The sequence below is a fragment of the Rhinoraja longicauda genome, chromosome 24 (assembly GCF_053455715.1).
Source record: "Rhinoraja longicauda isolate Sanriku21f chromosome 24, sRhiLon1.1, whole genome shotgun sequence".
Taxonomy (NCBI): Eukaryota; Metazoa; Chordata; class Chondrichthyes; order Rajiformes; family Arhynchobatidae; genus Rhinoraja; species Rhinoraja longicauda.
The window spans coordinates 24100595-24116381 of record NC_135976.1 but is presented as its reverse complement, the minus strand read 5'-3'; the positions used below and the strand labels follow the sequence as shown (position 1 = coordinate 24116381).

Sequence of the window (15787 nt, the reverse complement as noted above, 5' to 3'; positions counted from 1 at the left end):
AGAATTATTTGAGTTAATTGCATCTTACAATAAAAATTGAGCCTCTATTTGCAAAAAGGAAAGGGAATTATGATTGGCTTAATATCTTCAACATTTTTTTGCAACACAGATACGGACACGACACATTTGCCAAAAATAACATGATTGTATTTCAGATGATGCAAACCAAGAACTCACAACATTCATAGAATGTCTATAAACACTTGTTTATTAAAGCAGCTGTTCTACATCGGAGTCTGAATTTAACTCGTAACAAATGCCAGAAGCATGGCATTTTGTAATAATCCTTCTTGCAATGGAGCATTTTCTTTCCCATCCTTGCAAGCACCACTGTTATAGTTGCAGAGCATCTTGAGGGAGAAAATACCTAGCACAATGTACAGAAATTGTGTCTGCTTGACGGTTCCCAGTACTTTATCTTAATTTTTTAAATTGTACGAATTTATATATGTGTACAAAATAAATTGGACATGATCTTTACCATAGTTGCTATGTTTTCATTCAATAAGTGCAATAATATAGTAATGGTAGATGTTTCACAAAAAGTTTGAAAACTTGACGTAGAAATTAGTTCAGAGGAAACCGAGGATTTAATTGCCTGGAAATTGGATCGCATCCGAGTAAGTGAGCTAATTCTCTCTCATTACCCATATCACATAGTCTTTGTAGCCCCATGATGAGACTGCGAGATATTAGTTCTATTAATGAGGAAATAATTCAAAACAATATATCTGATCCCAGGGTAAAGTACAAAATGAACCACTGACAGCCCAGAGTTGGTGCCTCTACCTGTGTCCATGCAGAAGTACCGCTTTGTAAAGATTCAGGGTAAATTTCTCAATTGTGACGGCTCCCAAGGGTCGGGCCATACCACTACCGACCCCTCGGCACGGGAATGGACCAGTCCAGGGGGGCGGTCCGGTACTACGTATATAAGGACAAGGTTTTGGGCGCGAAGCCATTCCGGCAGACTCGACCCGTCTAATAACCGAGTAATAAATCAAACGCCCCAAAATACCTGGCTCCTTGCCTTTATTTCGGGCCTCTCTTGACGCGCCACATTGGTGACCTCGACAGTCCATTCATAGTAGGATGGACACACGATCGAAAGCCGACCGTCCGTCCAGCTCGCAGGCCGACCAGGCCGCAGCTGTCGACGCGGTAGCCATCAAGCTCCCGACTTTCCGGACCACCGGGGCTCGCGTTTGGTTTTACCAAGCGGAGGCCCACTTCCAGCTGCGGGGCAACACATCGGATGACACCCGTTTCTTCCACCTGGTGGGAGCCCTTGACCAGGACACGGCCGAAGAGGTCACGGAGTTCCTCCAGGACCCACCAGCCCACGATAAGTATAAAGCCCTTAAGGAGCTGCTGCTCCAAACCTACGGGCTAACCCGAATGGAGCGGGCCGAAAGGCTCCTCCACATGCCAGGCCTCGGTGACCGGCGCCCATCTAGCCTCCTGAAGGAGATGGTCGCGCTGCTCGATGGGCACAGACCGTGCCTAATGTTCGAGTACACTTACCTGCACCTGCTGTCGGCCGAGATTCACCTGCAGCTCACCGACGCCTCCTTTGCTGACACCCGGGCCCTCGGCAGGCGCGCGGACGCGCTGTGGGCGGCGCGCCGTGATGACGTCAGCGCGCTAAACGTCACTCGAGCAGCGCCCGATATTCTCCGGTCGGGGGGGGAGCTGTGGAAGGAGTGACAGCTATGCCCCGGAGGCTTGCGAGATCGCCCCCGGTGGCCATTGCGGGTCCTGCACCCGCACATGCACCTGCAGTCCCACACCAGCAGGCTCCAGCCAGCACCAGCAGGAGGCACTGGTGTTATTACCACCAGCGCTGGGGTGCTGCAGCCCGACAATGCCGCCAGCCATGCACGTTCCCGGGAAACGCCGGGGCCGGCTGCCAATAGTCCCCGCGGCGGCCGGCCAGATTCACCGCCTCTTCGCCTGGGATCGGGGCTCCGGGGGCCGCTTCCTCGTGGATACCGGGGCGGAGCTAAGCGTCCTGCCCCCTTCGCTGCTGGACATTCGTTCTGGGAAGTGGGGGCCCATCCTCACCGCTGCAAACGGAAGCCACATTCGGACTTATGGCATCCGCACAGTCCACATCGTTTTCGGCGCCAGTCATTTCACGTGGCAGTTTACCATCGCCGACGTCTCCCAGCTGTTGCTCGGGGCTGACTTTCTGCGGGCTCATTCTCTCCTGGTGGACGTCAGGCAGCAGCGCTTGGTCCACGCCGCCACGATGGAGCCTATTGCGTTGCGGCTGAATCACCCCATTGTACGCCCACTGTCCGTGGACTCCCATTTCGCTCGGGCTCTGGTGGAATTCCCGGATATTATGGCCCCGCAATTCCGGTCGTCGACCCCCCAAGCAGGGGGTGGTCCATTATATCATAACTACCGGCCCACCCCTCCACGCACGAGCACGCCGACTGCCGCCTGAGAAGCTACGCCTGGCACGGCAGGAGTTCCGCACGATGGAGTCCTTGGGGATCGTCCGCCCTTCCAACAGCCCATGTGCATCCCCACTCCACATGGTCCCCAAGGCAAAGGGGGCTGGAGACCTTGCGGTGATTATCGGCGGCTGAACGTCGCTACCACCGAGGACCGATACCCCGTGCCCCACATCCAGGACTTCAACGCCCATTTGGCCGGGGCCACGATATTCTCGAAGGTGGATCTGGTGCGAGGCTACAACCAGATCCCGGTCCACCCGGAGGATGTGCCCAAGACGGCAATCATCACGCCGTTCGGACTGTACGAGTTCATACGGATGCCGTTCGGCCTCAAGAACGTCGCGCAGGCATTCCAACGGCTAATGGACGGCGTGTGTCGCGGGTTGGATTTCCTGTTCGTCTACCTCGACGACATCTTGGTAGCCAGCCGCTCGCAGGCAGGAGCACTGTGCCCACCTCCGGCAGCTCTTCCAGCGGTTCAGCGAGCACGGGTTGGCTATCAACCTCGCCAAGTACCGCTTTGGCGTGGCCACAATTGACTTTCTCGGCCACTGTGTGTCTTCGCAAGGTGCAGTTCCCCTGCCGGACAAAGTCGACGCCATCTGCCGGTTTCCCCGTCCGTCCTCGGTGCGCGGTCTGCAGGAGTTTGTCGGCATGGTGGCGTTTTACCACCGGTTCCTGCCTTCCGCGGCGCACATCATGCGGCTGCTATACGAGCTGCTGGCGGGGAAGCGTAAAAACGTCGTGTGGACCGACGAGGCGGTAACAGCCTTCGACGGCGCGAAGGAGGCCCTGGCTCGGGCTGTGCTGCTGGTTCACCCACGGGAGGATGCCCCGACAGCCCTTACTGTGGACGACTCAGAGTCGGCGATTGGTGCCGTACTGGAGCAACTGACGGACGGGGGTTGGCTCCCCCTGGCCTTCTTCAGCCGGCACCTCAACAACGCCCAGAGGAAGTACAGCGCTTTTGACCGCGAGCTCCTAGCTCTGTACCTGGCCGTGCGCCACTTCCGCTATTTCCTGGAGGGCCGCCCGTTCACCGCATACACGGGCCACAAGCCGCTCGTGTTCGCCCTGGCAAAGGTCTCCGACCCGTGGTCCGCCCGACAGCAGCGCCATTTGGCGTACATGTCGGAGTTCACCACCTCCATCCGCTTCATCGAGGGGAAGGAAAACCGGGTGGCCGACGCATTGTCTCGCACCGCCATCAATGCCGTTTTAGAAGTGGCGCCCGGCATTGATTATTTTGCCCTGGCCGAGGCCAAGCTAACGGACGGGGAGATGCCCGCCTACCGGACTGCCATCTCTAGCCTCCGCCTTGAGGATGTCCCCCTCGGCCCCGGAGGAGCGACGATACTGTGCGATGTGTCGGCAGGTCAGCCGCGCCCCATCATTCCGGCCACGTGGCGCCGGAAGGTGTTCGACGTGGTCCACGGGCTGGCTCATCCATCCATCCGGGCGACAACCGCACTGGTAGCTGCGCGGTTCATGTGGCATGGTCTGCGCAAGCAGGTTGGCCACTGGGCCTGCACCTGCATTCCGTGCCAGACGGCGAAGGTCCAATGCCACGTCCGGGCGCCTCTCCAGGAGATCGGTCTACCCTGCCGGCGTTTTGACCACCTGCACGTGGACATTGTGGGCCCTCTCCCGCCGTCCCAGGGCATCACACACCTCCTCACGGTGGTGAACCGCTTCACACGGTGGCCGGAGGCCATACCGCTGGCCGACACAGCCACAGCTACATGCGCTCGTGTGTTGGCCGCGCACTGGATCGCTCGCTTTGGGATGCCGGTGGTCATCTCATCGGACCGGGTACACAGTTCACCTCTGAGCTGTGGTCGGCCATAGCCCACCTGTTGGGCATGCGGCTGCACCACACCACGGCCTATCACCCGCAGGCAACCTGCCTGGTGGAGAGGTTCCACCGGCAGCTGAAGACAGCGCTGAAGGCGCGAGTCTCCGGCCCCGATTGGATGGACGAGCTACCATGGGTCTTGCTGGGCATCCGGACTGTGCCCAAGGAGGACCTGGCCTCATCATCAGCGGAGCTCATATACGGGTCCCCGCTCAGGGTGAGCGGGGAGTTCGTGCCCTCGTTGCCGGGGCGAGAGGAACCGCCCTCATCCACCCTACAGCGCCTCCGAGAGCGAGTTGGCAAGCTCGCACCCGTGCCGACGTCCCGCCATGGGACATTCCGCCCTTACGTGCCATCGGCCCTCCGGGACTGCGCCTTTGTGTTCCTGCGCCGTGACGCCCACCGGACGCCACTCCAGAGGCCGTATGAGGGCCCGTACCGGATGCTGGAGCACGGACAGACAACCTTTGTCTTGGACATGGGGGGGCCGGCCAGAGGCCGTGTCAATTGACCGCCTGAAGCCTGCCCACTTAGACATTGACCAACCTCGGCCACGAGGTCGCCCACCTTTGCGGGTCCCACCACCTGTCCCTCCAACTGGGCCTCCGCCGGCCCCTCTGTCGACCGATTACCGTGCGCGGTCGGGTTGTGCGACCACCAGTGCGCTTCGTGCCTCCGGTTCTGGGGGGGGGGGGGGTCCTGTGGCCGCTCCCAAGGGTCGGGCCATACCACTACCGACCCCTCGGCACGGGAATGGACCAGTCCAGGGGGGCGGTCCGGTAATACGTATATAAGGACAAGGTTTTGGGCGCAAAGCCATTCCGGCAGACTCGACCCGTCTGATAACCGAGTAATAAATCAAACGCCCCAAAATACCCGACTCCTTGCCTTTATTTCGGGCCTCTCTCGACGCGCCACACAATAATAGTTTCTGCTGGGAGGTTGCATCAAAATAAAAAGTTCTGTTCCTCTCGGAGATAATCCACTCCAAAATACTAAAATCTATTCATTTTAGGCAGTCCTTGAGATTGAGGATGACTTGTTTCCTCTCTGATTTTGCAGGATATAAGGTAACTGATGAGGCCACGTGGGAATCATAGACTCTTTCACACCGTGGTTGATTTAGTTTGTGAAATGGGCCTCTGTGTAGTCCGAATGTGTGGAGTCCAGATTCTCATAATGATCCAAAATGAATTTTCCCATCTTGAGCTGATGTGGGCAGTCAGTGAGGAGGTTGCAATTTTTCAAGGAGGCTTTGAGAAAATCCTGGATCTTTTCCTCTATCTGCTTAGTAATGGAATCTGTTCTTAAAGAAGTGGTAACAGTGGTTGACAGAGCCATTTGAATGTACAAAAAGGAAACCATGTTTGACAAATCTGTTGGAATTTTGAGAGGTTGTAGCAAGTGAAATAGACAAAATCTAAAAAAAAAATAACAAAATTAGAGCCTACAATATTGGGTGTATTATATAGATGTTGGTTAAGGATTGGTTAGGGGACAGAATACAGTAGGAGTAAACAGATCAATTTCTGTTTAAGAGCCTGAATGATGGAGTGCTGCTGGGCAGCACAATCTCTGTCCATGTTTGCTGATGAAACAAAGTAAGGTGGCCATGTGAAATGTGAGGAGGATGCAAGGGGCCTTCAGGGGATATCCACAGCTTAAATGAACAGACAAGGACATGAAATATAATGTGGAAAGGTACGTGTTTATCGACTTTATGGAAACAATAGAAAGGAAAGATTTTATTTAAATGGTGAGAAATTTAAAGATGTTGGTGTTCAGAAGGACTTGGGTGTCATCACGGATAGATCACAGAAAGTGAGTACGCAGAATTGGCAAGCAATTAGGAAGGCAAATGGCATGATGGTCTTTATTGCAAGAGGATTGGGCACAAGATTGGAGCCATACTTCTCCAGTTATGTACGGTCCAATTGATTACTTTGACTTCTACAACAGCACCACAAAAAGCCAAAAATGTTTTATCTGCAAATATTGTCCTTATTTTGCCAATACGTCACTTAAAATTTATCATTATTTTGACAACAGATGGGACAGGATCTACCAGCATTTGGAAAGGCATGGACTCTTTGGGCAAAGTTAGCCTGGATTTTGAGCTTGAGAAATTGTATCTCACAAATTTTGATGAGATTTTTGAAGAGGTCACCAAAAAGATTAGTGTGGGCAGGGCAGTGGACATTCTTTATATGGACGTTAGCAAAGCCTTTGACAAGATTCCGTATGATAGGCTAGTCTGGAAGCTCAGATTGCAGAGAATCCAAGGTGAGCTAGACGCCAATTGGATTCAAAATTGGCTTCAAGGAAGAAGTCAAAGGGTTGTTGTGTAGAATTGTTTTTCAGATTAGAGGCCTTTGACCATTGGAGTGTTGCAGGGGTCCTTGACCATGGAGTTGGGAAGTTGGTCCAAGAAATGGCAAATGGAATTTAATACAGACAAGTGTGAGGTGTTGCATTTGGTATGTGAATCCAGGAGACACAATAAATAGTAGAGTCCCGAAGAGTGTTGCAGAACAGCGAGATCTCGGAACACAAGCGCATGGTTCCCCAAAAGTGGTGAGTCAGGTGAACAGTGATGTGAAGAGTGCATTTAGCTTGTTTGCCTTCATTGGGAAGGGTATTGAGTATAAAAGTTTGGACATCATGATGCAGCTGTAGAAGTCATTGGTGAGACCACATTGTGTGCAGTTCTAGTCTCCCACCTATATCAAGGATGTAATTAAATTGGAAAGTGCAGAAGAAATTCACCAGGTTGTTACCTGGGCCTGCGGGCTTGAGCTAGCTATAAGGAGAGGTTGAATAAGCTGCAACTTTCTTCTTTAGAGCGTAGAAGGCTGAGGGGTAGAGTATTCAAAGGGACAAGGTGAACAATTACCGTCTTTTGATCAGGGTAGAGTATTCAAAAATTAGAGGGCATAAGCTAAAGGTGAGAGAGGAGAGATTTAACAAGGACCTCGGGGACAATGTTTTTACTAAGACAGATCGCATCTGGAATGAGCTGCCAGAGGATGCTGTAGAACCGGATGCAATCCCAATGTTTAAAATACATTTGTGCAGTTATGCGGATAAGATTGTTTAGAGTTAGGGCAAAACCGTGTTAGGACAACCCCAATATGTAACTTAGTCGGCATGGAAAAGGTGTGATGAAGGGCATGTTTCCATACTATACAGCTCTATGACTATGAGTTGGATTATGAGAAGCTCAGCAAGGAAATTATCTACATAGAGTCGTGAAGATGTGGAATTAATGCCCTTTAGTTTGTGGTCAATACTCAAGGAAAAAATGGATTATAGATGAGGGGATAAAAGTGTGGGTACAAGGTGGATAATTGAAATTAGATCAATTGCTCATATAGAGGTTAAATAGTGATGTGTAGGAAAGACCTACAGATGCTGGTTTAAATCGAAAGTAGACACAAAATGCTGGAGTAACTCGGGCAGTAACTCAGGCAGCTTCTCTGGAGAGAAGGAATGGGTGACGTTTCGGATCAAGACCCTTCTTCAGACTAGGAGTGATTGTGATAAATAGTGATGATTGGGGGCTGGGGTGGATGGCCTATTTATATTATTCAATATTTAGAATATATTCCTAACTATTCCTCACATGCCGGTCGGTAATGACTTAGAACTGAGACATCAACCAATCTGTACACAACTGCAAACTTTGAAGAATAACAATATTGGCAGGTGGCAGGGAATTGAGATGCATTCACAGGGATCTTTCAGATAGAGTAGGGGGTTCATTACAGAAGGGTTAAAGCATAGGCTCCTCATTGCTTGTTACTTCCTTTGCAGCTGATATTAATAAGGCTATCCTTGCAAAGAAGAAACGACTGGAGGTGTATACTAAATCTTCATTAAAGACCAGCAACCAAAAGATAGAACAAGTTTGGAAAGTGCAACAAGATGAAAGGTAATGAAGTGAAAATTCTGTTCAGACATACATGAAAGCAAACATTCATTACGTATCCATTAGAGAGTTTTGGAGGTACATCCCTTGACAAAAATGTCTTTCACATGCACTGGGAGGAGTTGGCTGCGCCTAACGGCTGCGGCTCTCTGACAGTCTGTTTGTCTTTTTTCCTTTTTTTTGTTTGTGTCGGTGTTGGGATGGTTTTTGTTTCTGTTTTTGGCTGTGTATGTGTGGGGGGGGGGGGGGTGGGTGTGTTGGGGGTGGGGCGGGGGAAACCTTTCTTTTGTTGGGTCTCTTCCCCGGGGCGCAGCTCGCCCGCGGGGCCTTCCATTGCCCGGCGCGGCTCGGCTGCTGGATTTAACATCGCCGGCGCGGCTCGGCCGCGGGACATTTCAGTGCCCGGTGCAGCTCGGCCGCGGGACGTTTCAGTGCCCGGCGCGGCTCGGCCGCTGGACTTAACATTGCCGGCGCGGCTCGGCTGCGGGACTTAAAATAGCCGGCGCGGCTCGGCTGCGGGACGTTTCAGTGCCCGGTGCGGCTCGGTTGCGGGACGTTTCAGTGCCCCGGTGCGGCTCGGCCGCGGGACGTTTCAGTGCCCAGTGCGGCTCGGTCGCTGGACTTAACATCGCCTGGTGCGGCCGCGGGACGTTTCGGTGCCCGGGGCGGCTCGGCCGGGGGGTCTTCCGTCCCCTTGCGGGGGCTGTGCGTGTCGGTTGCCTCGGTAGGGGTCGAGCTGTCTGTCCGTGGGTGCGGGGGGAGGAGAGGGGAAGTTTTGTTGCCTCCATCACAGTGAGGAGGTGTTTGGAGTCACTGTGATGGATGTTTGTGTTGGGGTCGTGTGTCCTGTGTTCTTTTCTTTTTTTTTTGCTGTGGCTGCTGAAATTTCGTTCGGTGTTGTGCCGAGTGACAATAAAGTTTTGTTATGTTATGTTATGTTGCATAGCAATTTCATAGCAATGTATTTTTTAATAAGTTTTGTTTCAAGTCGTTTTTGTTTAACCACTTAATTGGGCATTGACCTCAAAACAATTCAAATTAAGATATCTACCTAAAGAATTGTATTTTAACTGCAGAATTACATTTGATGCAATTTGGGTGCATCTTCATTTTTTGTCAAGGTCAGCAAAAAGCTATGTATTCCATAAATCTGAGATTCTGGTGAACCCCAACATTATCTTCGGCCTAGGCTGTGGGAAGAATGGCATGCTAGTTGCTGCCTGTACATTGGAGCTGTAATATTTGTGACATATATCTATGAAATAGTAACACTGAGTGCTCTGCAAATTCTCCTGAAGCCCATGTTAAAGTGATATTGATAATATTTTTATACTTACTCACAGTGATAGTCCGATTTTAATCTGGCACAAAGATTGCTTCTGTTCTTGAAAGGAAGAGGCACCTTTCTCAATTAAACCCCGTCACCCAATGTTTAAAGAGACCAAAACTGAGACAGGTTTCCTGATATAAAGACTGCGTAAATGACACATTAACACCGGTAATCTTTCCATCTGTGTTACTGATTAAGCAGGCCACCTGCTACCAGAATTAGGCAGACTTCTTTGAAGTGATACTGAAACGTTAGTAGCAGCATTTAGCTATTGCAGAGCAACAACCCATCTAAAATGACCCTCACAAAGCAGTGAATATATTCTAAATTTCCAACTGTTCCTTGGATTGTTGTGCATTCTTGTAAAGAGACTCAGGGCTAGAAATCATAAATCCCATAAACCGTGTGTTAAAATGGCACTTTGAGAGAGACCCACACCTGTGTAAAAATAGAAAAGGCTACAGATGCTGGAATTTACTTCACACGCTTGTGAACCCCTTCCTTATCTGCTAGCCATTTTCTTACCCACATTTTTTGCAGTAGCTTGTTATGGTTTGGAATGGCATATAACATGCATTTCTAAAATTGAGGGTTTTGGAATAATTACAGCAAAGGGGGGGATTTAGCCCAAGATATTTATGCCAGCTCTTTGTCGAACAGTCTAGCAAGCCATCCCACGATCCTTTCCATTAGCCCCACAAATCTATATGCTAAATTTGTCTTTATATCACCTGGGTAGGAACTCTGTTATGCAACCCTGACTTCAAAAATACATATCAGGCAGTCATTGTAGATAATCAAGATCCCACTTTGTCATGAGCTAACTGTACAGATTGTATGTATGATGTGTCCTCCTTCCTGAAAACTTGAGATCAAGGATTTGACCAGCTAACAAAGGTTACAGTAGAGTTGGGACTCATTGTTTATGATTTATTTTGAAGAACGGATGTATTTAGTTCTTGGTATAGGTAGTTGTGCTGTGACTTGTGTTTCCATCATGTGAATTTTACATAACACGATTGATGAATTAGGGAACACTATTTCAAATTCGTTATAACGTAATATTAATCGTGAGCTAAAGAATCACTTAAAGGTTACTTTGGAAATTAACATGCAGAAATAAAAGTTGTGCTGGAACAAAAACTGTTCCCACATATTATCCCTGCAGCAATTAGCAAGCATGTGAAATTTCCGCGGATTTCCGCATTTTTTTAATCCGTTTTCCGCGCTTTTTGCATGGTTTCCGCATTTTTCACTTTGCCAAATAAACGGAGAAATCGGATCGAAAAAAAGAAAGGAAAAAAACCGATGTTTAGACTTGTCATGAACACTAGGGTTCCGCTGGAGGTTGCTAGAGGTTCCGCGAGAAATCCCCCCCGCGCGCCCTGGAAGTCTCCCCGGAAATGTGGCACCTAGGCTGGGCAAGGCAGCCAATCTCGACCTCATCGGGACTTCCATGGCCGATCGGTGGGTTGAATTTGCAACCTGCGGCCGGGGCTCTGGAACTCCAGCCCAGCTGGAGCCAGCAAATCTATCCCCATAGCCGACTTCCTGGCCTGCTGGATAAACCAGCAAAGCTGGAACCAAGAGTGCCAGAAAATCAGTGGTGGAACTGTAATGAGTAAATATTAAGTTTAAGTGCAAGGTTATATAACTAAGTTAATTAAGACAGGGTCAAAATATAAAACACAGCAGAAAAGCCAATTACCGCCTTTTTGGACTGATTATCAATTAATGTGCGAATTTACTTCAAAATGTTATTAGTGTACAGTGACATATTCACATTATTTTGTAATGTCTGTTTTTACTTTGAAATGCACTAAAAGTGGCTTGAAACTTGTAATTTAGTGTGTACATTTTCAAAAAAATTCCAATTTTTTGACCCCCGTTGTATGCTTTGCGCAAACGCTCGGCTCTTTTCCTCTTTTTTTTTTACCTCACTCACATGCCTGAATTAGTTACCATTGTCTCTTAAGAACATAGCTGCTAATTATCCACAGGTGCCCATTGAAACAGACTTTAATACTTTTAGCTTGCACTAACAAATATAAAAATATATCTATTAAAAGTACTTTAATAGCATCACCAAAGAAGACACCCAGCAACTGGTGATGTCCATAAATCGCAGACTTCAAGCAGTCATTGCATGCAAAGGATATGCAACAAAATACTAAACATGACTACTTTCATTTACATGATATTGCTGTGTCCCAAACATGATGGTGCCCTGAAATGGGGGGGACTATGTATAAATACTGCTGTAATTTCTACATGGTGAAAGCAAAATGTATAAAAATGGCTTTTATTAAAATCTGACAATGCACTTTAACCACAAGTGATTTTTTTAAATTACGAATCTCAAATTGTGGAGTGCAGAGGTAAATAAATAAATGATGGGTCTTTGTCCCAAACGTTATGGAGGGCACTGTGTCTGCTGTCCTGCACAGAATAGTAGTTCTGCACTCATTTACTTGACCTAAGTAGCTGCCTTACAGCTATTCCTGATATATGAAGTGACTGGGTAGTATTGATAATGATGGATGCTGTTTCCAGAACAGATTACTGAATAGGTATTGCAAACATTACCCATGCTATAATTTTCAGCTTTTTTTTGTTTTATTCATATAGACAAAAGTTGTCTGATGATTACTGCAAGCAGTTCACTGGAATCTTCCAGCAATGGGAGAAAGATATTCAGAAGGCCAAAGACCAAGAAGAGAAAATAGAAGTATGTATCTAGACTTTGTCTTGAATAATAGTACTTTGTCTTCTGCTTAACCCATTGATTTGTACGTTTACAAAATCGCTGTGATGTTACATAGGACAGAACAAACCATTTAATTACTAAATATGAACAAAGAAAAATAGAATTCAGTCATTAAATTGACTGACTAACCAAATCAAACCACAAGCAAGGGGGTCATCATGAATAATTAATACATATTGCCAACTTCATTGGCTGCTTATTGTAATAATTTGAACTCCAGTGTTCAACAAAACTATTGGAGATTTTTTTAATTTAATGTGCTCAATGTAGCATTGGGATAGGTTGAAATTGAGCTTGGATAGAAATGAAATTAACATGGTCAGTTTGAGGTAAATCTGGTATGCATCATATTCTTGGACGACCTCAGGCATTCATTCACTAGACTAAGTGATAGAATTTGTTTCACAATGAATTCAATCCAGTTACGCAGCGGTAGAATTGCAACCTTGCAGCGCTTGCAGCGCCAGAGACGTGGGTTCGATCTTGACTACGGGTGCTATCTGTACAGAGTTTGTACGTTTTCCGTGTGACCACGTGGGTTTTCTCTGAGAACTTCGGTTTCCTCACACACTCCAAAGACGTACAGGTTTGTAGGTTAATTGGCTTGGTATAACTGTAAATTGTCCATAGTGTGTGTAGGATAGTGTTAATGTGTGGGGATCGCTGGTTGGCATGGACTCGGTGGTCCAAAGGGCCTGTTTCCGTGCTGTATCTCTAAACTAAAATATAGTTTTAGTTATCTTGCCGAACGTCAAAATGAGAATCAAGCAATGACGGAAAGTTTTACAACAAATGCATTGCAGAGATGAATTCAGCGATGGTCACGAGTGCAAGCACTATCCATCAGCAATCAGCACACCATTTGACTAGGATAATGATCAACAGTCAAACGTGTTTAATTATCAGATGTATGGACAATAATATAATTAAATTCTTATTTGCTGCAGTTTAACAGGCCTGTAAATGAAATAACACAGATAATATAAAATAATTAATAATACAATAAAATAATAATCTAATATAAGGTAACCGTAATAGTGCAAAAGCTGAAGTCCATAGTACTACCAAAGACACAACCCAAAGAAGATTATAGTTGCTGAAGTTAGCGTTGTGTAGTCTTCAAGAGCCTGGTCGTTGTTGGAAAGTAACTATTCTGAACCTGGTCGTCAGTTTAAGGCTCCTATACCTTCTTCCCGATGTTATTGGCTACCTTTTGGAGGTGGCAACTCCTATAGATTCCTTCAAAGATGGGGAGGTCAGTACCTGTGATTGACCAGGTTGTGTCTACCGCACTCTGTAGTCGGCATCATTTCTGGGTGTTCGAGTTCCCGAATGAGGTTGTGTCAATATAATCTGTACCGTACACCTGTCAAAGTTTGATAGGGTATTCATCAACATATCAAAACGTTTCAATCTTCAAAGTAACAGAGGCACTGATGAGCTTTCTTTGTGATTGCTTCAATATGCAGAGGCCAGGATAGATCTTCAGAGATAGGCATACCCAGAAACTTGAAGCTGGTGACTTTCTTAAAAGACAGGTTCATTGATCCCCAATTATCCCTTGTTTTGGCACCATTGCCAATTTTCGATCTCCCTCTTATATTTTGACCTATCGTTATCTGTTATTCGTCGACGATGGTAGTATCGTCAGTAAATTTAAAGATGGCACAGGTGCTATTGTCTGACTACACAGTCACAGTATTGGGAAAGTAGGTCAGGGGACGGTGCACACAGTCTTGAGGTGCTCCTGTGTTCGTAGTGATGCGGTCTGTAAAGGCCGGGAAGTTGGAGAGAGGACGACCGTTGGCTGAAAGTAAGTACCTGCTAATAGTGGTAGGAACGGCAGTTTAAAAAGAGCGCCAATAGGGCACTGTTAATCAGTCTGTAAAGGTCGGGAAGTTGGAGAGAGGACCACCGTTGGCTGAAAGTAAGTGAGTGGCAATTACAGTGTAATAAGTCAGTTAGAAGAGAATATGTGGATTGGTTGATCATTTAAGTGAGAAGTCTGGTAAATTGGACAATCAGGCAATTTAATTGGTGATATAAGCAAGACTTGCAAAAGGGTGCAGCCCAGTGAGGGAAGTGCGAGTCTTTGGCTGCGAGTGTTCGGTGAGGAGGTTACAATTGTTTTAAGCCTGAACTGTTTATAGACACAAGGTAATGGCGGAAAAGTTGGTGCAGTGTGTTTCCTGCAGGATGTGGGAAGATAGGGACGTCGCTGGAGCTTCTGGGAGCTACACCTGCAAGAACTGTGTCCAGGTGCAGCTCCTGAATGAACGTGTGGTGGAGTTGGAGAGGCAGTTGGATGACCTCAGGGCCATCCGGGAATGCGAGAGTTTCCTCGACAGGACCTATTGTGAGGCTGTCACGCCAAGGGTCCAGGTCGAGCGAAGGTGGGAGACTGTTTCAGGGGGGAATGGACGTGGACTACAGGAGACCCCAGTGGCTGTGCCTATTGCAAATAGGTATACCCTCTTGGGAACTGTTGGGGCAGAAGACGTTTCCAGTCCGAGTGGCGGAGCTGATGGCAAGGATACTCGACAGGGGAGACCGAAGTCAGGAAGAGCCGTAGTGGTGGGTGACTCCATCGTCCGAGGGACGGACAGAAGATTCTGTGGCAGCAGGAGGGACTTGAGGATGGTCTGTTGCCTCCCTGGTGCCAGGGTTCAGCACATCACGGACCGGCTTCAGAAAATCCAAGTGAGGGAAGGCGATCAACCTGAAGTCGTTGTGCACGTGGGCACGAATGACGTCGGGCGGAAGAGGAAGGAGGTGCTACAGCGGGAGTTTAGAGAGTTAGGAAAAAGACTGAGAAGTAGGACGTCGAAGGTGGTTATCTCTGGACTGCTACCGGTACCTCGTGCTGGCGAGGCCAGGAACAGAGAGATAGAGGGTATGAATTTATGGCTGAGGGGCTGGTGCAGAGAGCAGGGATTTAGATTTCTGGACCACTGGGATCTCTTCTGGGCTAGGGGTGACTTGTACAAAAGGGACGGGTTACATCTTAACAGCAGGGGGACAAACATTCTGGCAGGCAGGTTTGCTAGTGCGACACCTGTGGCTTTAAACTAAGTAGTGGGGGGGAGGGGTTAACAAATTGTGAATATGAAGATGAGGTTAAAGGGAATACAGGAGATATTGCAGAAGACTCTCGGAAGAATGGGAACAGAAGTTCTAGAGGGGAAAAGAGATTAAGGGCAGGGCCATTTGTGACCGATGTGAGAGGGGAGGTAAATACAGAAGTTAAAGTGTTGTACTTAAATGCGCGTAGTATAAAAAATAAAGTGGATGAGCTTGAGGCTCAGTTAGTCATGGGCAAGTATGATTTGTAGGGATCACTGAGACATGGCTACAAGAGGACCAGGGCTGGGAACTGAATATTCAGGGGTACACAATGTATAGAAAAGACAGACAGGTGGGCAGAGGGGGTGGGGTTGCTCTG

The 15787-nt window shown here is 48.1% G+C and overlaps 1 protein-coding gene across 4 annotated transcripts in view; it reads left to right on the top strand.

The window, feature by feature from the left end:
• LOC144605311 (synaptonemal complex protein 3-like) overlaps positions 1-15787 on the top strand; it is a 57716-nt gene that overhangs the window by 23900 nt on the left and 18029 nt on the right. For all 4 annotated transcript variants that reach the window (XM_078420432.1, XM_078420431.1, XM_078420429.1 and 1 more), the window contains exons 5-6: positions 8134-8251; positions 12207-12306. In XM_078420432.1, coding sequence (XP_078276558.1) covers positions 8134-8251; positions 12207-12306 — 218 coding nt within the window. The remainder of the gene's footprint in view (positions 1-8133; positions 8252-12206; positions 12307-15787) is intronic.